Raw genomic sequence first — 25754 nt, 5'->3', positions numbered from 1 at the left:
GACTCCCACAGATTTTCTCTAATAGCCCGTGAGACCGTATCACAGATGACATTGAGAATAAAACACTTCCAAGAACTTCCCTCCTGCATCAACTTCTAGCCAAACCAGGAACAACAGGGCTCAAACTCTGACTTTGAGGAAGAAGACCACCATTATGGCTCTTTCTTGGTCTCAAGAGGGTCTTAGATAAGATATTTAATTAAAATATTTTTAATCTATATTAGATGCTTCTGTTGTGGTGGAGAAACTTTAATACACCATGGGGTTTGTCTTTCTGCTAGGATGGGAGAAATAGAATGTAAAGCAAACACTGTAAAGCAGGGAAGGCTTTATGTCCATGTTACGTGTCATGGCTTCCTTCAGCAAAAAAGCATAGAAGGGCAGCATGGAGGAAAACAGAAGAAAGAAGCATAAGGCCTTTGACCACACTGTCAGCTCCTTCAGAGGTTTCTCTGCTGACTGGCAGTCTGGCAGGCTCCTAAAGTTTCCTAAAAGCACTGACCTTGGCATGCAGCTGCACAAGAGAGGCTCAAGGAGGAAGACTGTGCTGTGGAGAAAGAAATCAGGGTCTCAGCTGTCCTTGTAAAGGCCAAAGGGTCACTGCAGCAGCCAAACAAATGGAGAAACTACGTCATTCTTCAGGCAAACACTGGGTCTCTCTGGTAAAAACATGCCAATGTCCAAGGCTGCAGAGGGTGATGTTCCTGAGGGTATGATGCTTGTCCAGCAGTCCTTGTGCTATATTTTCCTCTAGGAGTACTGGCCTGCAGGATGGGGAGAAAGAAATTAAAGCAAATAATCAAATCTATAGGCCTAGACTTGGTGAATGGTTGTAATGTGGATTCATATAAACTGCAATGCTGATACACCATTTATACAGAATCAGTATCTTCCACTGAAAAATTCTGCTAAGCAACAGAGAAGTCTTCACATCACTGCAATATGGGTGGGCATCTCAGTGGGATTTGGGGGGGAAAATCTGGCTTGCAGCTGTGCACTTCCATGTGGGCATATGTGGTCTGACAACCATTAATTTCACAGGTACACTGTATTACAGAAAATCAGAACTTGCATTAAACTTTATCATAAAATCTGATACTGTAGCATCACATTTTGCCTTTCCACATACCAACTGGAAAAGGAGCATATGGTTCCATGTAAGACTTTCCAGTGAGGAAAAGCAATGTAACACTTAGGAAGCCACTGAAATGATACCAGCTCATGCCAGTTAAGGATCTGTTGCATTGTTTCTGCATTTTGTTTTCTGCTCTTTCTTCCTGCAGTTTCCTAAATATAAGCTTTCAGAAGATCTAGCCCTAAACGATAAAGCTGTGTCCAAGATACCTGTAAGCAATTTGCATGGTTTCTCTTGTAGCTCTTTTTGGTCTGTTTTAGAAAGAGGAGGAATAATTTGAAATAACTGGAAAACATCTCAGTTTTACTGCATGAATGGCCTCATATATACAGGGGAGGGGAAAGGGGAGGAACAGCAGGAGCATGACCAGGTCTCATTGGAGGTGTGTGGTGGTGGTCTGATAGCCAGTGACCAGCCTTGAGCAGTGACACGTCCCCCAACAGCTTGCGGGGGAGGAGGGACAACAAAGGAGTGGAGGGGGAGGAAAAAAAAAAGCCCCACCAAGAATTTTATAAAAGTTAGTGATTTGAAGGAGAGGTCTCTTTGCCTGCAAACACCTCACCAGAAGCTTGTAGCAGCAGAGACATTGCCTACAAACAAGTAAGTATAATAATTTAATTTCTAAACTGTAAAGCTGGTACGTATATCAGCAGCTGAGACCTGGTGTGTTTATCTACAGTGGGCTTGGAAAGTTGTTTTTGGTTTTGTTTTAATTTTTTTTGCTTCAGGATACATACTTCATACTTCATGCTTCCTGTACATACTTCAGGAAAAGCTTGTGAGAAATAAGCACTCAGCCATTCTGCAGTGGTCTTCTAAAGTGATCCATTTGCTGCTAACATTGGCTTTCTAACTTAGTTTAGTCACTTAGAACTCACTCACTCCTGGAGTCAGTGAGTGAATCCTCTGCCTAAGGCGACTAGAGCAATAACATACCTGCATTGCATTCTGTTGCTTTGTTTCGTGTTTGGTTTTGCTTGTGATGTACATGAATTTCTGTTTTGCAAGGAGAACAGAGAATGACTGGAGAAGGCAGCTAGTCCTGACAGACATCAGTGTTGACAGAAGTGCAATTATGTGTGTTTGTTGTGCTGCAAACTTCTGATAAGTTTATTTAGGAAGGGGGTATGAGGTCTGCAGTGCAGGAAAACAAAGCCTGTTCTTGCATCTGTAGGCTGTAACCTTTGAAGCTGTGAACAGCCAGCTTCAGGAAATTGCTTGACCAACTCAAATCCTCACTGAATCTATGATCCTCTATCACTTACTCAACTATCCCATGTACTATTTAGTCCACCTGAGACTCTCACCACTGCTTCGGCCAGCCTCCCCTGCTGGCAATACAAGACTTGAATTCTCGTACAAGTCCAACAGCAATTTTTTACCTCCTCTGAGAAAAGTCCAGCCCTGAAAGAGAAGTAGCTTCTCCCTAATAACACTTGATTCCAAGCAACAATCTTCTTGCCACATTAGCCAAATCCAGCCATTCTGAGTGCTCTGCACTGATGCCAGAGGACAGGTCTCTGAACATAACTGCCTTTCATAGTTGCTAGGGAAATTAAATAGGGATACATTTGCTAGGGCTTGAGTATTGCTCTGAGGCTAACACAGAAATCAGCACAGGGAACAGTTCCTCCTGCAACAGCAGGTTGAATCAAGGTCTCTAGACAGAACATGAAGATAGTAAAAAAATTCAGAGGGCAAAAAACAACAAAGAAAATTTACAATCATATATGCCCCAAAGGACCGATGGAGATAGTGACATTAGCATGCCAATCAAATACATCTGCCCCTTTTTCTAGGTGACAGATGTCTGAGTATCTCTTTTTGTCCCATACCCTTGACACTTCTTAGAATCCAGAAATGAAACATTTTGCTAACCCAAAACCTTCATCTCAGTGCAAAGATGATGGGAGAAATGCTCCGTTATTTTCTTCATAGATATGAAGAGGCACCACTATCACCTTGACTCCTCAAAATAGGTACTCACAGAGAGTGACAGGGTAATTCAGGCTGAAAGGGACAGAGCAAGTCTGTAGTCCAAGCACCCCTTGCCCAAAGCAGGGTTAGACACAAGGTCAGACCAAGGTGCTCAGTTCTTTATTCAGGTGGGTCTTGGCAACCTGAAACGCTGGAGACACGGCAGCCTTTTTTGTCAATCTGTTACATGTCTTGGCTATCCTAGCAGTGAAAAAAATTCTTCATATCCAGTCTGAATCTTTTTAGTTTCAGTTTGTGCTTGTTGTCTATCACTGTCCCATCACAGCCACTGTGAAAAGCCCACCTCTGCCTCTTCAATCACACTCTGTACATACTGAGGACTGCTGAGAGGTGCCCCCAAAGCCATCGCTGCTTGAGGCTGAACTAGACCCCACTCTGCAGACTTCTTCTCACAGAGCAAGTGCTGCAACCACTGATCTTGGTGGCATCTGTTGAACTAACTAACTTCAGTCTGTGTTTTTCCTGTACTGCAGGGGCCCAATACTGCATGCAGTATTCAGATGTCAATTACAGAGTGCTGAGCAAAGGGGGATAACCCATCTCCTCCCCTGGCTCTCCAAGCCAGACCCCTGCTCACACAGGATGCTTGGGCCCTTGCTGCTGGCCCTGTTCAGCTTGCTGCTGACAGGACCTTAGGCCATCCCCAAATAGCTGTTCCCTTGTTCCACTAGTCCTGGGAGAATTGCTGCCAGGGCTCTGCACCCCAGGCATTTGTCTTGGCCAGACTGCATGGTGGTCCTGTTTGCCTCTTCCCACCCCCATGGCCAGGCTCCTCTGCATAGTCACCCATCCATCAGACCTATCAAGTAATCCTGCCAGCTGTGTGTCTTCTGCCACCTAGATAAGAATGTGCTCTGTCAGCAGGATGGACCTGGGCTTGCCCAGCCATTCATATCCCTCTGTTTTCCTACCAACTGTATTTATCTGTTTATATATTCAGCTGCTTCTTCTTCAAGCCCTGTTCTTTGGAAGCAAATTTCTTGTGTGCAGAGTTTATATTGCTGCCTGTCAGAGATTATGCTGAAGGGCTGTGTTTACTAGTAATTGAATAGGAAAGAGCTACATGTGTGGGATACAAGCTGCCGTTTAAAACTTTGATCCTGCACTTTTGGAACCAATTTTACAAAAGAAGGCAGTGCAGAGACCCAAAAGAAAAACTTAGAGATTCTGATCCAGTCTTCTCCCATCTGCAAACTGGGACTCAGGTGACATTTTATTAAGATTAGAAGATACCAGTCACATGAGGTTCTTGAAAAGAAAATATGCCAATGATGCATTGAAGTTTCTAAGATGATTGGAAGCAAAATGTAGCATTGTTCCTTCTGGTATTCATCTTCACTCTGCTCTTTGGTTCTCACTATTAATATTAACGTGATCAAGTGCTTGTGCTGCCATCTCACATTTCCCCTCAGCCCTTCTTTCCTATGGTAGCTGAGAGAAACCCAACATTTCAGCATTACAATATTTAGTTTTACAACTACGCTGTCCCCTGTTTCCACACCTCTACCTGCTTCTGGCCACAGGATGGGGGCTGAACAAAGAAATTTGTTTGCTTAAGGAGCTATTGAAGCCTGATAAGCACTCCAGGTAGTTATAAAGCTTGGGGGAGGAAGGGAGGTTTGAGCAGTTTTATTCTTTTGAGGTTCTATTCTAATTCTACTAAAAAAATTTTAAAAGTAAGCAGATACTACAAAGAGAATACATTGCATTCATACAATGTAAAATTAATCTGAAATTACTTGAGCTTGACACTTAGCCTACAGTCTAAAATCGGTAAATAAAAATAAAGCTTCTTGAAACACCTTAGTGGTGGGACAACTCCCAGTTACTGTTACTGAGATCACAATTCATTAGAACTGTCTTCTTCCTCAAAAAGTTGTCAATTTAAACAGATAAATCAGATTAAGACAAATAGGCTTTGTTCTTGGAAGACTGAAATGAGCTTTGCAGCTCTGGCAGCCTGGGCACAACTGTTTTTTCTCAAGACTTGTGAGATGACATATCTAGCTCTTTGAGGGGATATGAGGATGGTAAAATTAATGCTTTTATGGGCGTGCTGGGAGCTTACTCTTTACAAGGTGGCTTCATGAAATGTTACTGAAGTGTAAGGTTTCTCCACTCCTCTTCTGCCTTTCCCCCTGCTCAGAGCAGGACCTTGCAGCAGAGACACTCTTTCTGAAAGCAGACATGAAGATCCTCAGAAATTATTATTCTTATACAAGAATCACAGAAAAACAAAATCCTAAATCAAGGGTACTACAACATTCTGCACCTTTGAGGTATTATAAGGTTTACAAATGTTCTTTTGTCCTCATTTCTTCACCATTTCAGCTAGAAACCCTAGCCTTTTATTCCTCCCTGTAGCTCAGCAGAGTAGCTGGGAACCACTCACCATGGCCTTAAAGAAAATTTTGGGAAGACTTTGGGCAGATCTACACTGGCTCCTTCACACTCAGCAATATACTTGCATAGATACTGGAACTAATTTGCTGCCTTCCCATTCATCACTCTGAAACTACACTTCGTTGTTTCAGTCTCTCAGAGTTTTCACATAGAACAGCATTATTCACTGAAAACTCATATTTACGTATTTTGAAAATTTGCCTTGCAGGCTGGTTTTGAGTGATAAGTGTCTCCTTGTTATCTTTAGGCAAACACTGGGAATAAGTAAGATAGAGCAGACATTAGTCTCATTGTTTATTGCATTGCTGGAAAGAAAGTGTACCCATCATAATATGATTGGAGTAACAGGTAATCTTGCAGTCCAGTCAGCTGAATTCCAGGTTACCTGGATACACCTCCTGGTGCTGTAACACAGCTCCAAACTGCAACTTTAAAATCCCACCCCTGATTTAGCAATTCATTAGCTCTAACCTTGGACAAGATCATATTTTTACCAGAGCACAATTTCCCAGTCTTCTCCACAGAGGCTCTAAACTACTAGAGTGACTCCTTATCATTTTGCATAATGACTTATTTAACAGTAGTGTGGTTTTAACTGAGGTGCTCATCACCAAGATATTATTAAAATAATCATAATAACAAGCCAGTTTCCTCTTTTTAAGACATATCCAACACAGAAAGCAGGTGAGGGATAAGGAGAGTTGTAGGTGAACTGAAGTAGCCATGCAGCATGAACTGTAAATTTTCAAATTCTTCTGAGTGAGTTGAAAAGGCCAAGAGCTGGAAGTGATGGAGCTATGATCACCACAGTAGAAGGATGGTTCCCAGAGTTCTGGCCATAGGCTGACAGAGAGAGAGAGGGGTTCAGGTAAGCCTGTTTCACCAGGACCACAGCAAGAAGGCATTACAGTCTTCTGAAAAGCAGGGAACTCTCTCTAATTTAATTAAGTCTTCATCCTGCACTCCTTCATCTTCCCTCTAAACCTAAAATTACTCACTCTGTGGTAAGCTGCATGTGAAAATTTCCAGGCTTAGCTTGCAAAGGAGTAAAGCAGAATCTGCATCTGACTGGCCTGTACTGGCAGACAATGCCATTTGAATCTTGTAGAATAACATTACCAGTACCAAAGTACCTTCAGCTATAAATCAGGGACATGAATTTACAGCTGTTACCATACTCTGATGGCATCATTGCCAGAAAATTTTGGCACCTTTTGACATGCAATTCAGAACTCTGTACCTTATCATGACTAGCAGACAGATTCTTCATTGTTTCTCCCCATTATGGCCTTCAGCACAAAGGATAAGACAAGGATTCCCTGGCATCACAGCATCTGTGTGCAGGGAAATAAGAAGCTGGACATGGCTGGCTACATGCTTATAAAGGGAGAAATATTTTCTGGCCATCTCTGATGGAATGGGAAATGGCATGTTCCCATTCCTATCTCAGGCAGAGTTTGGGAATAGAAAATGCAAACACTGTCCAGAGGCTTGCCCTTTTGAAGGAAAACATGATATTTGAGATCTTTCATGTTGTTTTTAATCAAGTGCCTTCTGGATTTACCATCCATTAATAACAACAGAGGTGTTGCTTAGCTATCGCATATCATAAACTGAAGGAAAAGAGCTTTTCTGTTTCACACTTACAGGCCTATACTCAGAAAAGTAACTTCGACTATTCAGATGATCAGAGAAACTGTAATTTAATGCCATATAACCAAAACTTTAAGACCAAGAATTCTGTCATGTCAAGACAGAACTCAGATTTCAGGTGCTGGGTAGCTGCAGCTGGTAACCCTCTACCACAGCTAAAAAGATGGAATTGAGGGGTGAATTCTCCTAAGGCCCCAAATGTTCTGTAGAGGAAGCAATGCACTACAGTTATGAAAGCAACCATAGGGAGAAAAATTACAAACCCAGGCAAAAGGTTAGGGATGGAATATGAACCAGACACAGCAGCAAATACTGCCAACAGAGTCAGGAAATAGAAGAGGAGCAGTGTCAGGAAATGTGTAAAGGTAAGCAACGGAATAACTGGCATTCTACTGACAGGAACCAAGAAGTAGGTGGAGTCAGCAATTTTTTTACTTGTTACTTAATGTGTGTTTTTATGACAGACTGACCTTCCTGTATTTTCTGAGCAAATCCAGGTAAAATGCAGAGTCTTTACAACTTTGGTTCTAGAAGGATGTGGTAGGATGTGTCTCCTGCATTTCTTTCTAGTTTTTCCAGACACACTAAGCCTAGAAGAACTCAAATGGATTTCTGGTCATATTTTCTATGATAATATGGACCAGACAAGCACCAAGATCCCTGCAGAGGAAACACCCGAATGATGTTACTGGTTCACAGTCTCCCCAAGAATTACTTGTAATTACTTGTAACAGGAATTCTCTCCCACAGATAAGTCAACATGACCCACCAGTTCCCAGCACTGTCTCCAGAGCAGAAGAAAGCTCTTGCAGACATTGCTCAGCGGATTGTGGCTTCAGGAAAGGGGATCCTAGCTGCAGATGAATCAGTGGGTAAGTTCTGGACATCAATCAGTTAGCAATACGCAAGATGTTTTTTTCTTTCAGTTTTGCTTTATATTTGAAATTAGTAGAGTAGATGAAAAAACACTTTGAAACTGTTGTCTGAGCAGAACAATTCAGCCAGGCAGGGCTGCAGCTATAACAATAAAAGCTTACAAACTATGGGTTGAGAAGGGAAGCTCTGAACTGAAGCCCCAGTTCATTACTACTTATTGGGACCAGGAGGCCAGCCAAGCCTAGAACCTCTTTGTCCACCTCACTAGGTACCATGGGGAACAGGCTGCAGCGGATCAATGTGGAGAACACAGAGGAGAACCGCCGAGCTTTTAGAGAGGTCCTCTTCTCTTCGGACACTTCCATCAACCAGAGCATTGGGGGAGTGATCCTTTTCCATGAGACCCTCTATCAGAAAGACAGCAATGGAAAGCCATTCCCAGCAATCATCAAGGAAAAAGGCATTGTGGTGGGAATTAAGGTGAGCATCTGATGCCAGGCTGCCACCATAATCCAAATCCTATTTATAGAGAAAATTATATTTGGGGCTGCACTGTCTCCTAAATAACACTGCCTCCTCCCCCTCTCCTCCACCCTCCCTCCCTTTTTTTGTCCTTGATTTTAAAATTCCCTGTGTTGCTTTAGTGCAACTAACTAGAGGCACATTTTGCAGGAACTTTCCATACACCAACTCCCATCTACTCCCCATTCACTGCAAATAAGTCTCTCCATGCAGTGACCTAAACCTAATTAATCTGACAGAGTTCTTTAACCATTCCCTGCAGACATCTATATACACACTGACCCTCCTGTTATCCAGTTCATTCCTTTTTCTTCCCCTTTGCTCCAGCATTTCCTTCCTTTGCACCCTGAGCATGTTAAGGTCCACACTTTAGTAACAGTCCGCCTTCAAAGGCAGACTAGACATGGGTAAGAATTAGATCAACTGCCATCTTTCTGTAACCCTTCCTGTTTTTCTGACTTCCACAGCTGGATAAAGGCACAGCACCTCTAGCAGGAACAAATGGAGAAACCACCATCCAAGGTAAGGACAGATCTAAGGAGCCTAAGCTATGGCCCAAGCAGCAAAGCCATAGGGTGACTCACCTGAGATGCAGCCTTGGCTGGAGTCACAGTACTCTCCAGTGCTCCGTGCTGAAGAGCAGCTCTCAGTGAAGCATTGCCCTCCCTCTGCAGGGCTGGATGGGCTGGCTGAACGCTGTGCCCAGTACAAGAAAGATGGTGCTGACTTTGGAAAGTGGCGTGCAGTGCTGAAGATCACCAGCACAACACCCTCTCAGCTTGCCATCCAGGAGAATGCCAACACATTGGCACGCTATGCCAGTATCTGCCAGCAGGTACCTCCCCTCCAGTAACCTTTCCCGAGATGCTACTGCCCCTTCTCCCTGTTCCCTGTGATAATACACTAGGTAGCTCAAAAGGAGAATCACTGTGAGGGTTTTGGGAAAGACAAAGAGGAAGGGCAGAACAGCAGGAAGGAATACCACCAAAGTCAGGAGAAACATGAAGAACAGTTTTACTTCCATAGCCCTAAAGAATCCCCTGTCTTTCTTTTCCTAGCATGGCTTGGTACCCATCGTGGAGCCAGAAATCCTGCCTGATGGAGACCATGATCTCCAGCGCTGTCAGTATGTCACAGAGAAGGTAAGAAGAGATTCCTCCCTCTGTGCTCTCCGTCACAAACCGGCAGCTAAACTTTGTGCAGTTTGTGCTCACAGATCTCAAAGAGATTTGATCCTTCATAATTGAATAACAAAAATGAGCTGCTCCTAGGCACATAACAAACAAATAGGAAATCCAAGAGTATTTTCCATGCTTTTGGATTTTCACTTCAATGACAATATAAGCATTCTCAATCTCAAAAAGATGTATCAGGACCAAACCCAATTACCTCAATTTCAGCAAGGACAAATCCCTTAAATATGAAGAGTTGTATCCTGGTCATCTCAAAAGTAGTGGGGCTTCCACAACTGCAACTCCAGAAATAAATGTCATGAGAAAGCAAAATTCAATTTGATCTTGCTACAGTACGAGAAATGCTTATTCCTGCAAAGAATAAGCTGTCTTTCCACAGCAGCCTGAGGTGAAGATCTGAGCAGAGGTCTGTATTGAATCCTCCTGTTTTCAGGTTCTGGCTGCTGTCTACAAGGCTTTGAATGATCATCACGTGTACCTGGAGGGGACACTGCTGAAACCCAACATGGTGACGGCTGGGCATTCCTGCTCCAAGAAGTACACCCCTCAGGATGTAGCCATAGCAACTGTCACTACTCTCCTCCGCACCGTTCCTGCTGCTGTTCCTGGTGATTCCTGATCCAGTCCTTTCTCTTCATTCCCACTCTCTCTCCTACCTCTGACATACCTGCTCCTCTGTCCTCTGGCAAGTAAAGACCGGGGATTGAGGTGGCTGGAACATTATTTCTAAACCTCAAAACCTCTCTTGTAGGAATCTGCTTCCTGTCTGGAGGTCAGAGTGAAGAGGAGGCTTCTCTCAACCTGAATGCCATGAATCAGTGCCCTCTGCCTAAGCCTTGGAAACTGACCTTTTCCTATGGGAGAGCCCTGCAAGCCTCTGCCCTGGCTGCATGGTTGGGCAAAAGCGAGAACAAGAAGGCTGCTCAGGAGGCCTTCCGCAAGCGGGCACAGGTACGAGGCTTCCCCGAGCAGAAAGAAGAATGTCACCATGAAGGGACACACGTTGTCACCTTCCTAAGACTGCTCTTGATCCCACCCCTCCTGGCACTTCTTGTTCACCAGGGGCACTACTCTGTTATGTCTGCCTTGCTTGGTTACTCCTGCTGGTTGTTCTTTACACACCGGCCTTGCTTACTCCATGCTGATGGTTTCCCCCTCTTTTCTTTCTTTTTTTTTTTCCTCTTCTTTTTCAGATTAACAGTTTGGCTTGCAGGGGCCAGTATGTCCAGTCTGGGAAGAATGATGCAGCTGCCATGCAGTCCCTGTTCACTGCCAGCTACACCTACTGAAACAACAGGAACCTTCCTTCCTCCTGTCCCTTCTCACAGAGTGGAAGATATTCAGAAATTAAAGAAAAACATAGAAATCTAATTTCCCTTACCCTACACCAAACTGGAGATAGAATGGCTTAGCTTCCTCTCCACCCTTCACTCCCACAATTTACCAAGGGGATATTCTTTTTTCATTTGCACATTCCAAGGAAAGGGAATTTTTTCCAAACAACAAACAACAGCTGCCAATGAATCATGAACCTACCGTCCCTCAGTTTGAAACTTAGCCCCTGGAATAGCAGGCAGATTCAGTAGTTCTCTAGCAATTCAAATAGCTACCCTTGCCCATTACCACATTTAGCAGCCACAATCCTGAATTATAAAACCTGACCGTGTATTCAATCATGTCAATAAAACAGTAATTGAAAACTAATCTCTACCTCACAATTCTTTTTGTTTTGTGTAAACTTTACAATAACTTTCACACATCTGTGCTTTTTTGTGATCCTTGCAAAGATTGAGTCACAAAATGTTGAAGCTGGTGAGCTTGGGAAACTCTGAGGATATCAAAGGGAAATAACCCAATAGTGGCACAGCTGGAGAGGTTAATCCTGCCAACAGAAGTCCGGCAGACAGGAAAACACTTGAGAGATATACACAGCAAGCAGTTCTGGGGAATCAGGCTGCAGATAAACAACACTACCTTCAGAAGCATCTCATGTCTCTGGAGAACCATTACTGGTGAGATGAGGCTGCTAAACACTGTGTTAGGGTTGCACACATTGAGTCAGGGCTGTGTAAAGTCTGTCCTTACAAATCACCTCTACACTGGCGTTCTACACAATAATTAACACAAAGCATGCATGAAGGCATCTTGGCCTACCTGTGGTGTAGCTTGAGTAATGAGGCTGATGTTGCAGACACACAGTTTGATCTTTGGCACATTGCTGTGCCCCTGTTAAAGGTGTAAGCTTCGTTAGCAAAAACACAGTCAGATGGTCATGAAAGAAGGCATAAATGGCAAAAACAGCAGGCCTAAGGTTATGTAGGAGTATTTGCTTGGCTACATGCTACACCAATCAACTCATGAGGCCTTGGAGCAGCCCCCTAAACAGTCAGGGTCAGGCAACCCAGGGGACTCCATGTCTTGTTCAGGGTCACTCTCTCTGCTGGCTGCTCCTCCTGGCCACTGGCACTCGCTGCTCCTGCCAACAAATACAGGGAAAACAGGCAAAATCACTGTCCTGTAACCACCTCCTCAGGGCCTCTGAGTTAGCAACCAGTGTGTCACACAGGCGATAAATAAACAGTCAAAACCCTTCAGTGGATCCAGTCACTGCATAATTAAGGCTTGTGTTAAGTCTCTCCTGACAATGAACAAACGGCCAGTGATTTGCCAAAAAAACACTCCAGAGCCTGATGCTAGTGTCAGGAATAACACCTCTTTCCTGCTTCAGCTGTAGTCCTCTGGATCTCCACATACCTGAGTTCACAGAAACCTCTGCTCCTGATGAGCAGCATCCTACTGATACTCTGATTGAAGAGGAATCTCAGAACCATTTGCATTAAAAATGACCTGAAAGATCATGTTTTTCAACCCATCCAGTTCCAACCTCTCTGCCATGGGCAGGGACAGCTTCCACTAGACCAGGTTGCTCTGAGCCCTGTCCAAACCTGGCTGTGAATATTTCCAGGCATGGGACATTCCCAGATTCTCTGGGCGACCTGTGTTAAGGCCTCACTGCCTTCACAGTAAAGAAATTATTCCAAATATCTACTCTTCCCTTTTTTAGTTTAAAACTGTCCCCCATTATCCTGTCACTGTCTGTGTAGAAAGTTCCTCTTCATCTTTTTTATCAGCCACCATCAGCACCAAGATTACAAAAATTTTCCCCTATTTATACACATTAGTAAGCAAAATAATTAATATTTATTGACTACAAGTTTTCTAGTTTTTATTAGAAATAGTATTCTGTCTGCTGTCAGTTAATGAGCCTCTTTCTTCTCATGCTAATTAGTCTGCATGCTCAGTCTTTCTTTTCAGTCAGTAGTTTCTTAAATTGCTGGCCACAAGTTGATGATCTGTCCTTATTGGAGTGGCCTTTTACCCCATCCGAGCTGATTCAGCTCAGGTGCTGCGTTTGCTTTATCAGTTTGTTCCTTGTCTCGGGGGTTCTGCCAAATGTCCTTGTGCCCATAAATCCTACATTCTTTGTGTCCATGAGAGCTGTGAATTTCAGTAATAAAGGTTCACTGAAATCACTCAGTAATGGTGAAGTCTCCAACTTCAGCCCTATAAAAACAGCTGCTGTCGAGGCATCTTGTTGAATTCTCCAGTGTCTGTTAAGGGTCCAGTTTTTTAAGTCTTTGAGTGTTAGTTTTTCTTCCCATCTAACTGATTATGCTGGTCTGATTTTAATCAGAGGAAGGAAGCAGTGAAGTCAGGAGGACAAGAAAATAAATTCTGAGAAATGCATGGTACTTTGAGTGTTTTTTGTAAAACAAGTTGTTTCCAGTGAGGTTGAGAGTCTGTGTGATCTTTCTGGGAATAATCCAGAAATACCTGGTTATACCACTCCAAGCCTTGAACCCTTGCTCCTCTGTTTTTTTCAGTGTGCATATGTATGAAGCACACTCAGGCACTGCTGCTTTTGTGTGTTACAGTGCTCAGTTTCTCAACTGAGCAAATTTCTCAAGTGCTGCTTCTCAAATGCTCTGAAGAAATTTAAGAAATGCTTTCTTTTCTTCTTTTGGCTCTTGGAGAATTACAGAATACTGTAAGTATAAACTTTCATGTTCCACTACGGGGTGAACTGGGGTGAGTGCACTGAGAATGTTTCACTGATCATCATGAATGTTCACAAATCCCTCCCCTGTAGCTTATGAGAAACCACAGTGTGACAAATAAGTAACTGTCATCTTGTTGGCTTCAGAGGCTCTTTGGGAGCAGTGAATTGGAAGTTACTTGCTTCCTGTTTTGTGGTGTCTGAGTTGAGTGAAATTGCTGTTTCCCTGATCTCAGACATACCAGTCCCTTGGAGGTGCAGACCTCATGCTTCCATCAGCAGAGAAAGCTGCAAGGCCTGGAGTACAAGGGAAGAGGATCACACATGGCTTTCGAGATGCAAAACATTTAACTGCTTGTAACAAGCTGAAGAAGCAGAAATCTGAAATGACAGCAAAGTCACAGCACCTGTGCCATGGGAGGGCAAGATTTCTAGATGATTAATTACTTTATCCCTGATGAAGTCTGTCACTTTTAAAAGTTTGTCACTTCAGTTGAATTGAATTATAAATAAATAAATATAAGCCCTACTCACGCATCTTTCTTTGTTTTAAGCCAGAGCACTTGTGAAGATCAGAAGAAAGTGTGAAAAAGCCAGCTTGGGAGGGTATTTCTTGATAAAATGACTCAGAACAGATTTTTCCCTTTGGAATTTTGATTACAGCTGCAGTGAGGAGCCCAGAACACTTAGAAAAGGCTCCTCACGGCCACAGACAGCGTGGCCCAAGTCTGATCCTTATATTCCTAAGCCAGAAGCAGACATCAGTAGAGTCAGAAGAAGGAGGAACACAGACATTCCAGGGGTTTTTTTGTGTCATAGGTAAATGAAAGACTGGCTCACGTGTTTGCTTTTTTAATAATTTTTTTTTGCTTCTGTTTTGGAAAAAATATTAAAAAAAAAAGCCAAGAAGAACCAACATGGAAATGTGAGGTAAACATTCCAGTAAAAGTACAGAGGCTCCATTCTTTAAAGGAGACACACAGCAGTTATCACCATGCTAGAAGAATGAGATGCAGGAAAATCCTAGAAACAGTGAAAAATCATTTAATGAAGCCTTTGCCCTAATTCTAACCATTGTAAATGGGCTTTTTTTTATTGTTGTTCTTCTTCCCTTCCCCAACCCACATTTAGTTATCTTTATAATGCTAAGATGAAGTTGTTAAATTGTAACATAGCAGTTTTGATATAAATTCTGTATGGCAGAATTTACAAAAAAAAATGCAGACTGCTACTACAGACTCAGCTTCTTTCTGTCTTTCTTTCTGCTTTTATGTCTTTTTCTTTCTTTCTGTCTTTCTCCCTGTCTTTTCTTGTCTTTGTCTTTTTTTTTTCCTGTCTTTTCAAAGCCCCTCAGGAAAAAAAATATATTTGGGTCAGCAAAACTGGCTTCTTGGCTGTGCCAGTTTGAAAGCCAAGGAATGCCAACCTGGTGAAGGAGTGGTGCTACTTTTCCTTTGCACCAGTGTCACTAGTTACCCCACAAATCTATGATGAAAGGATGAAACACTTAAAGCGCAGCCTCAGCCCCGCAGTGGTGGCTGTATATCCCCATAGTCAATTCCTGAAGCCAGGTTTCACTGGGAGCTTTAGCTGGGCCTCGGGGAGGAATGTGGATCTAGGGAGATGATATAGTCAGCTCACATGCTATCAGCTACTACTATAAATTTTGACGTCCAGTCTGTCTATACTGCAGACCAGGGATGTTGTTTTAGTTATTCTTCAATAACTAGCACAATCACCCACACCAGAACAACCAGGCTTTGATTCAGTGAGGTGCTTAAGGACATGCTTCTAGTTTGGGAACTGGGTGGCAACTGAAGTCCATGAGACCTAGGGAACACTTAAGTAGCTCACTGAATCAAAGATGGATTTTTGTTTTTTGTTGATAGTATCATTCAGGTTAGATTCCTGATCACTGTTATTTTCATATGAATTAAATATATGCAATTACTTCTGATCCATGCTGAGTTTACTCCAATGAGAATCTGACCCAGCACTTCTTATGGTAAGAAAAGGTAAAAGTGATTTTTTTTCCCCCACAAGATATATAAATTCAAAACTGAGAAGAAAAAAATTTGTGTACAAATATCACATAACAACATCAACAATTCTATAGATGTAGTTCCTCAGTGCACACTTTAAACAAGAAAAGGGATTTTTTTGTTCTTTTTCTGTTTTGCTTTTAAAGTCTGGCATAATAATATTAAAGCTGACAAAAAATCAGGGCAAGCTACATCACTTCCTCATACAAAAAAAGTACAAAACATTAGCCTCTAACTAGACATAACATAATACTGGTCATCACAGTTAGACATTTAGTAACTGTGTGTCTTGGAGTATTTTACTGGAGGGTAGTAAAAAATAGCTTCAGCTGCTGATCTCCCATCTCAGGTTACTTCAGTCATAGAGGCAGAGTGATTCTGCAAAGAGGAAAAGGCAAACACATGAATGTTTGTATACAGCAGTCTGGCACTGACATACCCTACTAGTGTGCAAAAGCAGTGGGAAAAACCCTCACTCATAAAACCTGCATTGTAGATGTATGGTCAATAATTATAATTTAAGAAAATCATGTTGATTCCTGGTGGACATCAACAGTTAAAGTTCAGTTCCTACCTGCATTTCACAGTCCAGTAGCTATAAACAGCTGACTGGACAAAATGTTTCTCACAGCTCATGAATATTGTCACCTGCTCAGCCTTTCTGTCTACACAACACAATGTGGATATATATAAGTAGCACTTAGTTTCTGGACTATAAACCTATCAAGAGAATATCTAATGCACACAGTTCTGCAGATTTAGTAGAAAGTCTTCCAGTAAATCTTTGCCTAATCAAAACTGAACCTCTTCAATTAAGCAAAGTATTTCCAGACATTAGAGACCACATTTTTCCCATTTTTTAAAAAAATCCTCTTTTCAGTTTATTTCACAAAGAGTTTAACAAAAGTTGCTATTGATCTTGCTACACATCATGTGTGATAGGCCATCTAATAAAGGAAGTACAATTTAAAGACCAAAGAAATTATACCAGTGTATTTCAGATAACTCAGGAACTACAGTTTATCCTTGTTCCCAGGATTTCTGGCAGCTTCCATTTACTTGTCTGTTTTGAAAGGACTGAATATGATGCGGTTATGCCAAAATAAACCATTTAAATTTAGGTATTTTAACAGAAACACTGTCAATATTGATATTCCCACTAGCTATTTTTTTGCAGGCTTGAAAGAATGCTAATATTTTTTCTTCTGATGAATTAGAGATAGAAAAAAGTATATGATTTCTTCTTATTATAGAAGATACTGAACAGTAATAAGGACAAAAAACCTAATCTCTGTAATATTTTTGAGGACAGAATAGTTTATCCTCAGGAAAGAGTAAATGCTTCATACATCTCAAAAGTTTTCTAGAATGCAAATAAGCAGAATTATTTTTACTTTTCTCTCAGTTTTCTATTCTTCTAAGCAAAAGTTTGTAAGGCATGTGAAATCCTACTTTGTTAGCTGTGGACATGTATGGGGACAGAAGATCTACAGTATTGGGTAGTTTCAGGAATAAATGCCTCAAACTCTGCTATGATGCAGATTCACTCTGTTCAATGGGCTTGAAATGAGGAACATGTGGTCAGGTACAAAACTACTTTTTACTCTGATGCAACTGAAAATATGCTCGGTGATGATCTGGATAGATTTACAGTACCTGTGCACTCAGTGTCTCCAGAGGACTTTCCACCCTGGGAAAAGCCATTAGTGGCATTCCTCGTGGGTCTTCAGGCTTCGGTTTAGAAGGAGCTGCATGACTGCCCTTAAAGTTATGGACAACACATATCCCCTGTGCAATGCAGAAAAAAACAGAGTGAGGTCAGTATATCCCTCCCCAGGAAAAACCTGGAGGGAGAATGAGTTACCATGTACACAACTGAAAGAATTTAACCTGAGTTTGGGTTCAAGGCATCATCTGTGTCAGCCTTGGACCACAGTGTGGTTACTGACATGGCTGGGCATGATGGACTGCCTTGGTGATGAACCATTCTCAGCCTTTTTACATTTCACACTGGATACAGCAGAGACCCCCATGTATGCCTTATTATCCCAGAACCAGAGACTGCCCAAATGATGCCCTTTAGTGGCCAAATATTCCCTTCAGACTCTGACTTTGTCATTTCTAAACAGTGAACACAGCTCTGTGGAGGGTTGAACCTCCCTCACATCTGGATGCCACCATTTAGCACCATTCCTGCATGCTTCCAGCACCACTGCGGTTGTGGTGCTGGAAGCATGCAGGAATGTTTATCCCACAAATCCCTCCCTTATGCATAACCAGACTCATAGCACTCACATGGTGATGGTGATGCCAGTAACAGCAACCATGCACAGCAGTGGGTAGCTTGAGGACATGATATAAAGAAGGTACACAGGAGCTGACACATTTGCTGGTGGAGTGATTTCTTGCTGACTGCTCCCCTTCACTGCCACAGACCCAAGCAAGAAGCAGGCTGCAGCCCGGGTGGGTCCTGTGCCAGCAGGATCTGTGCCAGGGATCTGACAGCACCCCTCTGGGGAGGCCCCTTCCACCACTCTGAAATTCAGCTTGTGACACTTGCAGGGTGCCAGAAGGTCTGCAAGGTCAAAATACAGCTGGGGACAGGCTGTCACTGCCACCAACAGGTACTGGGAGCACAGACACTGTCCTGGCCTGATAGATGGGGCAGCTGCCTCTTAAGTTGCATGGGTGAGATTTAAACTGCCCTTCCCAGCAGGAACCAGACAAATTATTCACATTAAAGTCAAGGAGATTCAGGTCAGAGGCTGTAGACATCTTTTTATCTGAAATGAGCACAGGAATAAATGACTCTTGAAGGTTTGCTGATGCTTTTTCAAGTACTGAATAGAAAAAAAATGAGTGACAGGACAATCGAGATTTAAGGGATCTTTGAAACCTAATCCCTCCTGATTACAGGGATAAAGTGTCTGTTGCTATGTAGTGGATAGTTTTGAAGCATATTTTGATTAAATGGAACCCGGCACATTTCTTGGTATAAGTGAGAGTGACCTGGACTGCTTGCTGTGTGAGTAAATCCTCAGCAAGAGACCTCTCACCAAACAAAACATTTAAACCACACAGCCCACAGGAGAGCAAGTTACACTCAGAGTCTGGAGAGATTCTCTTCCTAGATTCAGTGAGAAGGCCTTTCATGTATTTTAGAATGTTTGTGAGGGGGAAACGATTTCAGCTTTCTCTAAAAGCTGCAAAGGGAGGTAGTTTTATCTCCAAGGGAATTTATCCTGACCTTCCCTTCTATTGCACTTCTTGTATGGTCTGAAACAAAATGGAGAACTGGGATCACAGCTTAGAGCCCCAGAGAACACCCTGTACCTCACATTTTTGCCAAATACAAGCCACACAGAGGGGTTTTGCAACACGGAGAAGGAGTCTCAAACACACCCTCCTTTTGATATTGAAAACTACACCACCTTTTGCAGCATGTTCCAGGATAGATCAAGTAAGAACACGGAGAGTAATTAAAATAATTGAAATACAGAAAATGTACAAATGCTACCAAATTAGACTTACCAATTAGTACGTTCCTGATTTCATATTCGGATTCTTTGATAAAACTTTTAATCAGATGGGACTATCTTGTAGCCTGGGATCTTGCAGGCTACAAGTGATTACAATTTTTTTTTAACTGTGTTATATTTAAAGGGAATGCAGAAAGACTGATGGACTTACCAGAAACAAGGCCACAGCACTCCCCAGGATGAAGCCTGCAATCACATCTGAACAGTGGTTTCGATACTCAGACACTCGATTTAGCCCAGTGAGGAAGGCAGCACACAGGGTTCCCAGACACAGCACGGGCTTGGCTAGCCTGCTACTCTTTGTTTTAATTGTGCTTGTGATGTACATCTGCAAGAAAGGGCAAACCAAAAATAAAAAGGGTTTCCACCAGAAACACATCTTTCCCACCTGGACAAATCCTAAATCAGCAAAGATGTGACAACCCCCCTGATTCATTAAAAAATAAAAAGGCACTGGGAAATGGAGGAAGAGGTTTCAGGTAATTTATAGAACAACTTTAGGAGTACAAACCCAATACTGTTAAGTTATGGGAAATATCCTCCTGTATTTATATACTGGACCTTTTCCGAGCAGTTATGCACAGGCTCAGCTTTACTGATTTTGTGCAAGTACCAGTTCATATGGTGGCAAACCTGCACTCTGAATGCACACGATTAAATTTTGCAAAGGGACACAGGAGTTCATGTTTATACTCCTGCAGAAACTGTAATGTGCAGAAGATGGAGTGCTTAGAATGTGTATGAACTAACTGCTCCAGTTTCCTAGATGGTTTTAAGTTTAAGGAACAGAAAACACAGATAAACCATTCCAACCATTTCCCCTGTAAGATGAAAGGAAACAGTGTGAGAGAGGTTTCTTTCAAAACAAAGTTGATTTTGGGTTTCACATGAAGTTTCACTGTTCTCAAAATATTTTTTAACGAATCCCACATGATTCTGGAAGTTTACTGGGAAATTTTTTAATACATTCTGACAGAGAGTAAAAACATGTGGCTCACAGTTAGCAGCCTCTCATTAGTGCCAGAGCCACAAAATAACAAAGATGAAGCAAACTGAGCCTGATAGCAAAGCAATTCATTAAAATCCTTTTCAGACAACAAGTATGTAAGCCCACGTGATTTCCAAACTTTGATAATTTGAGATGTTGCTGCTTGTTTTGTTTTTCACACCGGAACCTGACTGCAGCAGATGCTTTATGACAGCTAACAGTGAGCACTAGGCGGCAATCTTGCCCCAGTCTTGGCTGGCAGGTTAAGCTGCACCTATCACGGAAACCCACATTAAGGTTCTTTGGAAACAATAGGGAAAAAATCAAATCATTGCCACTGCGTGAATAATTACCACCCACCTTTTCACCCTATGCACTCCTAGTCAATTCAATCGAGCAACAGGAAGCCAGATTGCTTTCCTGTTCCCCACCGAAGCACCACTGCTGTTTGCAGCGTCCGAAGGAAAACCCATAACCTCTTTAAAGTAACAATGCAGTCCTGCTGTGACAGCTGTGAACCACAGCTGCAGAGAACAACCCACACATGCTTGTCTCCTTACAGGTATGAGATGAAGCTGGATCTTTGGGTTACCCACATGGGAGAGCTCTCTTTGTCACAGACGGGAAGCATCTGTAATTGGAGTTTCACACGTCTTGGCAATAAAATGTAAACTTGTAGTAAAAAGAACATTTTTTAGCAAGGAAGGTAATTAACGATGTGAACAGATTGCTGAAGGAAATCTGTTAAACACTTGTGAGGAGGGTTTTAAACAAGACGAACTGTTTTCCCAGAAGGTGGGCTCCAGTTCGTTCCTAAGTCACACTCTGTGTTCGGAAATAACTGGGAGAGCTTCTCCATTCTGATCAGACTTCCCAATCACTGCAGCTTGATCTCTATTGTCCAGGCCCAAAAGCCAATATATTTTTTTAGGATTCCCATAGTGCTTACCCACATTTAAAGCATGGTTTCAGAGCTCTGTACAAGAGACCAAAATCTCAGTGAAACCAAAACATTTGGTTTCCTACATACAGCAAATGTTTTTGAAAATTTCCCACAATGCCATCCATAGAGTAAATTTATTTACAAAACTCTAAATGTTGAAACCAGAGAGAAGGAAAGATGTGAATAAAAAAATATGTATAGAACACATTAAAAGATAAACTACACATGATTTAACTATTTAATTTGTCTGTTCAGCTTTTTTGCTGCGATCTTATCAGTAGACTTAAGCAGTGTATTTAGCAATATGCCATGTGTGATAGCAGCATTTATCCCAAGTGATTCCTCTCCCATTTTTTTTCAGAGAGACAAAGTCATAGACAGGGAGGCTTTTGGTCTGCAAGTTTAAAATAGACATATACATTTTTATATGTATATGCAAATATATGCATGTATTTAGAACACGTTATATCTATAATGAGAAAGGCAGAGTGGAAGAAATCTGTCTTGTCCCTTCAGTAGAGGAGATTTGTGACAGTTTATTTTCCTTGGAAAATTCAAAATTTCATACCGGTATTACAAAAGTCTGTGTCCTAGAAGTTTTATGGACAATATTTTCTTTTTCCATAGAGATTCCTACAATGAAAGAGAAGCAGAACCTTTGACAACAATGCTCAGTGCAGCTGTTCATGGTTACAAGGCCTTGAATTGATCAGGGTTGCAGGAGGTATTTGCCGTAGTGTCCTCTGCTATTCAGCATTTCCAAAACTTGGAGGATTCATGTCCAGGAGCAGAGAACCCAGAGAAGCTGACTTTAGTCAGTGGGTGGATGGTGGTGGCTGGACTATGAGCTCAGAAATGCTCATTAAGCCTCAGCCTTGACAAACTGCACCTGGACTAAGCCCATATTGAGCATATCAGAGACAATAGCTGTTCCCAAGATCTAACAGGTGTCTAACAAGTACCTGTTTTTTAATGAACAGCCTTGGCAACTTATTTTTCTTGCCTAAATAACAACCCAAGTGGTTGTTATCATATTTTTCTTAAACAAACCTTCAAAGGAAGTTACTGACTGAATTGTGGCTACGATGGAAAATTCCCACTCTCCTGGGGTCATCTAAACAAGGGTCCAAAGTGAGATCTTTTTCTGCTCTTGACTCCCAGAAGATAAGGGGGTAATGTGTGCGTCTCAAACACTGATAAATGGATGGCTGTAGAGCCAACAAAGGTCTGTTGAAAAAAATAGACAAGAACTGTTGGTAATAACCAAGGATTGTTGTTATTAACACGGCAATGAGAAATACCATGTTTTGGCTGGAGAAAGGCAGCCAGAGCTAGGGCATTTTTCTGTGACAAACAACTATAACACAGCACAGAAAATGGACATGGACTACAGGGTGGGATTAAAACTACCCATTTCCAGAAGACTTACACCCATTTCCAGAAAGACTGGAAGAATGGACTGCACACGATAATTAATTTACAGAGAAAGTGAGAAACACATCTTTGAGGTGAGCAAACCTGCCCATAAAGAGGTATTCTCCCAAGCCCAGGCAGTGTCCCCAGACATCTGGGGATTGATTGCCTGGACATCTCATGGGCTGGGCCAATGCAGGTGGATTGATGTTTAAACCAGGACTGACATTCTATCAGCTGGATTCATGCTGGAACCAGGAATGGTGATCTCTTTTTCTAACCATTTATTTTTAATCGGAAAAGGAACTTAAATTCATGTGAGTTCACAGCAGCTTGCACTAGGTACAGTGACTGCCATCTCTTCCTGTGATCATTCTGGGGGACTGATAAAGTTCTTTAGATGACATTCTTATTTTTTTTATAAATATGGAAGCCAGGGCTGCCAGCCCTTTTCTCTTTCCCCTACCTCAGGCATACAAATTAATTTCCACCTGCAGAGGTCACAGAAGTGATGCTTTGGGTTTTCCTCAACTTCTTTAGAAGGTGACAAAGAAAAGTCTAGTTGATTAAATATAAACCCCAGATTATAAAAAAAAAACAAAACCAAACACCAAAAACCCCCAAAGCCAAACCAGTCACAGTGGTTTCAGTAGCCAAGTAATGAACAAGTGAGACACCTGCACAGGTTATTTGAGGTCCAGTGAAGGGAGAAGACTTCCAGATTTCATAAGACATTTTATGACGTGAGAACCATATTTTTGCTTATTCCATTCTCCAGCCTCCTTATGTTGTACCTTTCTATTTTTCTTGCTCCATGGCTCCATTCTTCAGCTTTATGCAAAACACAGCTATTACTAAGCAAATAACCTGTGTTTTATGTTCAGTAGGCCACATTATTATGCATATTAAAATCAGCAAGAGACTACTCAAAAATCTGTGCACAGCACAGTTATTAAGCAAAGCTGGATATGAACAATGCATTTCTTGTGCAATGCTCATGTCATTCCCAGCTGACAAACAAAGAAAAGACAAGAAAACACATTTTTAGTTCTAAAAGGTGACTTCAGGCAGAGAACTGGGCTGAAATTGGACTGTGGGCTGAAATGCTTTAATTGGCAAACTTTCATGACCCTTTGGCTCAGAAAGTGTTCCATGTCCTGGCTCCATCTGACATCTTCCTGTGTGAGAAGTGCAGGCCCCTGGCAGATACTCTGGAAAACTAGAGCTCAGAAATACTAAACTATTTGAGGCTTAGGTTCATGAAGAAATACAGTGTTACCCTTCAGCTGTAGAAATCAGCTGGTTATAGAAAATTTTCCCTCCTAGGAAACAAAGGAGACTGGGCAGGGAAAGTCCATGAAAGGATGTAATTAGCTTAGGACAGAACCCAGACTAAGCCTGATACTGGAACTTCCACCTAAGAGTTTATCATAGTGCAAACAGCTACTACAACCATGTTGAATATATTGTGGGCTGTATTTCACACAGGGTCGCACATTGTTCAGAAGTAATGTGCACAAAATATTACAGGCTTTCCAAACATTTCCTAACAAATCCTGATCAAAGGAGTTACAGTTTATTTCTCCATCATTATTCACACAACATTCAGTGCAAACAGATGGATAATGAATCAGCAGTGGGTGGACTCTTAATTTTAGAAGCAATAATGTGGTGCTTCATTTGTCTGCTACCAAGAGCACCGGGCAAAATACTCAGTAAATACCTGTCTTTAATAACTTTAAGGCTTTTCTTGCATACTTATAACCAACACACAGACTCTAACACTACTCAAGCTATAGGGAGAGAAAAGACCTAGGTTAATGCATTTTGAGATCAGAACCAGGTTAAGTCCTTGGATGTTTATGGCAAAACCACCAAGGTTTTCTACTTTGTTAGTAAGATTCTTGGATCTTTTAAAAATCACAGAAACTTTAGCCAGGGAACACAAAGGAGCAGTTGATCTGTTTCATCAGACTTCATAATTTCCTTCCTGTCTGCATGGCAGTGTCACCTTGTCAGTGTGTCAGCTGGGGTGCACTGCTCTGTGATAACAACAAAAGTCTGGCACTGACTTTTGTTAGAACCCTCATTGCAATGTGAGTTCAGGTCCTAAACAAGGGAAGCAAAATTCAGTCTAAGTTCAGACTTCTATTGAAAGGGCACAATTTAAATTTCAAATGTTCAACAATGCATGGCATGTGAACAAATGTAGGGATCCAGAAGCTGTTTAAGGATCAGCTTCATTTTAATGCTCATGAGACAGGGGCAGGGAGAAGAGAAAACTGAATTAGAAGATCAACAGCAAGGACAAGTTTACAACATGATGCCTCCACATGCAGTGCCTCAAAATCAATGAGCACTTCATTTGCTTATACAAGGACTGATAAAATGGAGAGAGAAGGGGATCTTCCCCCACTGATAAAGAAAAAAGCTGCCCCCAAAACAAACCCTCTTTTTCTCCAAAAATCCATTGTAAGAAAAATGCCCCATCTAGAAGATACAGAAACCTCTCATGCAAGTCAGCAGTCATCACTGGCACCCACCGTGGCATATAAAGCTGAGTAGATGCTCAAAGCAGCATGTTTGGATGGAAAGGATCTCCTGGCCTTTTCAATCACCTCCACATCCCCTGTGCAGATGTTGCCATTGTTTATGAACTGGTGGTGGGCCCGACAGTCGTTTCCAGTGTAGTTGGGTTTGCACACAGTCAGGAAGTAGGGAGCCAAGTTCCCAGTCACAACCTGGCCAGCATTTACAAAGATGTCAGTGGCAAAAAGTCCAAATGCAAACACTCCTGTGAGGAAAGGTTAAAAATAGTGATTATTCAAACAGGTTTAGAAAATGTCACTATACCTGAGAGGGAGACACATAATGAGAGTATTATCATGTACTTATAACAAATCTGTTACAAAAAGATAGGATCTCTGAACCTGAAAGAGCAGTGTAGTGCTGAGACACAATTCTTCTCTTATCTAATATAACTACCTAGGAT

General features: G+C 42.0%; 2 protein-coding genes across 5 annotated transcripts in view; one reads left to right on the top strand and one right to left on the bottom strand.

Annotated features, from left to right (window-relative positions):
* Nucleotides 1-1582: 1582 nt before the first annotated feature.
* LOC120502301 (fructose-bisphosphate aldolase B) lies at nucleotides 1583-11484 on the top strand. Its single transcript, XM_039709579.1, has 9 exons — nucleotides 1583-1735; nucleotides 7940-8061; nucleotides 8334-8545; nucleotides 9055-9109; nucleotides 9262-9422; nucleotides 9646-9729; nucleotides 10214-10388; nucleotides 10532-10731; nucleotides 10974-11484. The coding sequence occupies exons 2-9, from the start codon at nucleotides 7950-7952 to the stop codon at nucleotides 11067-11069; spliced, it is 1095 nt and encodes a 364-aa protein (XP_039565513.1). The 5' UTR covers nucleotides 1583-1735; nucleotides 7940-7949; the 3' UTR covers nucleotides 11070-11484.
* A 3628-nt stretch (nucleotides 11485-15112) lies between these two features.
* Nucleotides 15113-25754, bottom strand: part of PLPPR1 (phospholipid phosphatase related 1) — a 118072-nt gene continuing 107430 nt past the window's right edge. For all 4 annotated transcript variants that reach the window (XM_039709582.1, XM_039709581.1, XM_039709580.1 and 1 more), the window contains 4 exons: nucleotides 25306-25556; nucleotides 19570-19746; nucleotides 17536-17667; nucleotides 15113-16257 (listed from right to left, as the gene is read on the bottom strand). In XM_039709582.1, coding sequence (XP_039565516.1) covers nucleotides 16225-16257; nucleotides 17536-17667; nucleotides 19570-19746; nucleotides 25306-25556 — 593 coding nt within the window. In that variant the 3' untranslated portion in view covers nucleotides 15113-16224. The remainder of the gene's footprint in view (nucleotides 16258-17535; nucleotides 17668-19569; nucleotides 19747-25305; nucleotides 25557-25754) is intronic.

Source organism: Passer montanus, unplaced genomic scaffold (genome assembly GCF_014805655.1).
Source record: "Passer montanus isolate IOZ18808 unplaced genomic scaffold, ASM1480565v1 scaffold218, whole genome shotgun sequence".
Taxonomy (NCBI): domain Eukaryota; kingdom Metazoa; phylum Chordata; class Aves; order Passeriformes; family Passeridae; genus Passer; species Passer montanus.
This window is presented reverse-complemented; position numbering and strand designations above follow the sequence as displayed.

Excerpts from the sequence above, each read along its gene's own strand:
- LOC120502301 (XM_039709579.1), top strand. The coding sequence starts at position 7,950 with ATGACCCACCAGTTCCCAGCACTGTCTCCAGAGCAGAAGAAAGCTCTT. Across the intron at positions 9,110-9,261 it reads TGGAGAAACCACCATCCAAG|GGCTGGATGGGCTGGCTGAA; the intron begins GTAAGGACAGAT and ends CTCCCTCTGCAG. Across the intron at positions 9,730-10,213 it reads GTCAGTATGTCACAGAGAAG|GTTCTGGCTGCTGTCTACAA; the intron begins GTAAGAAGAGAT and ends TCCTGTTTTCAG.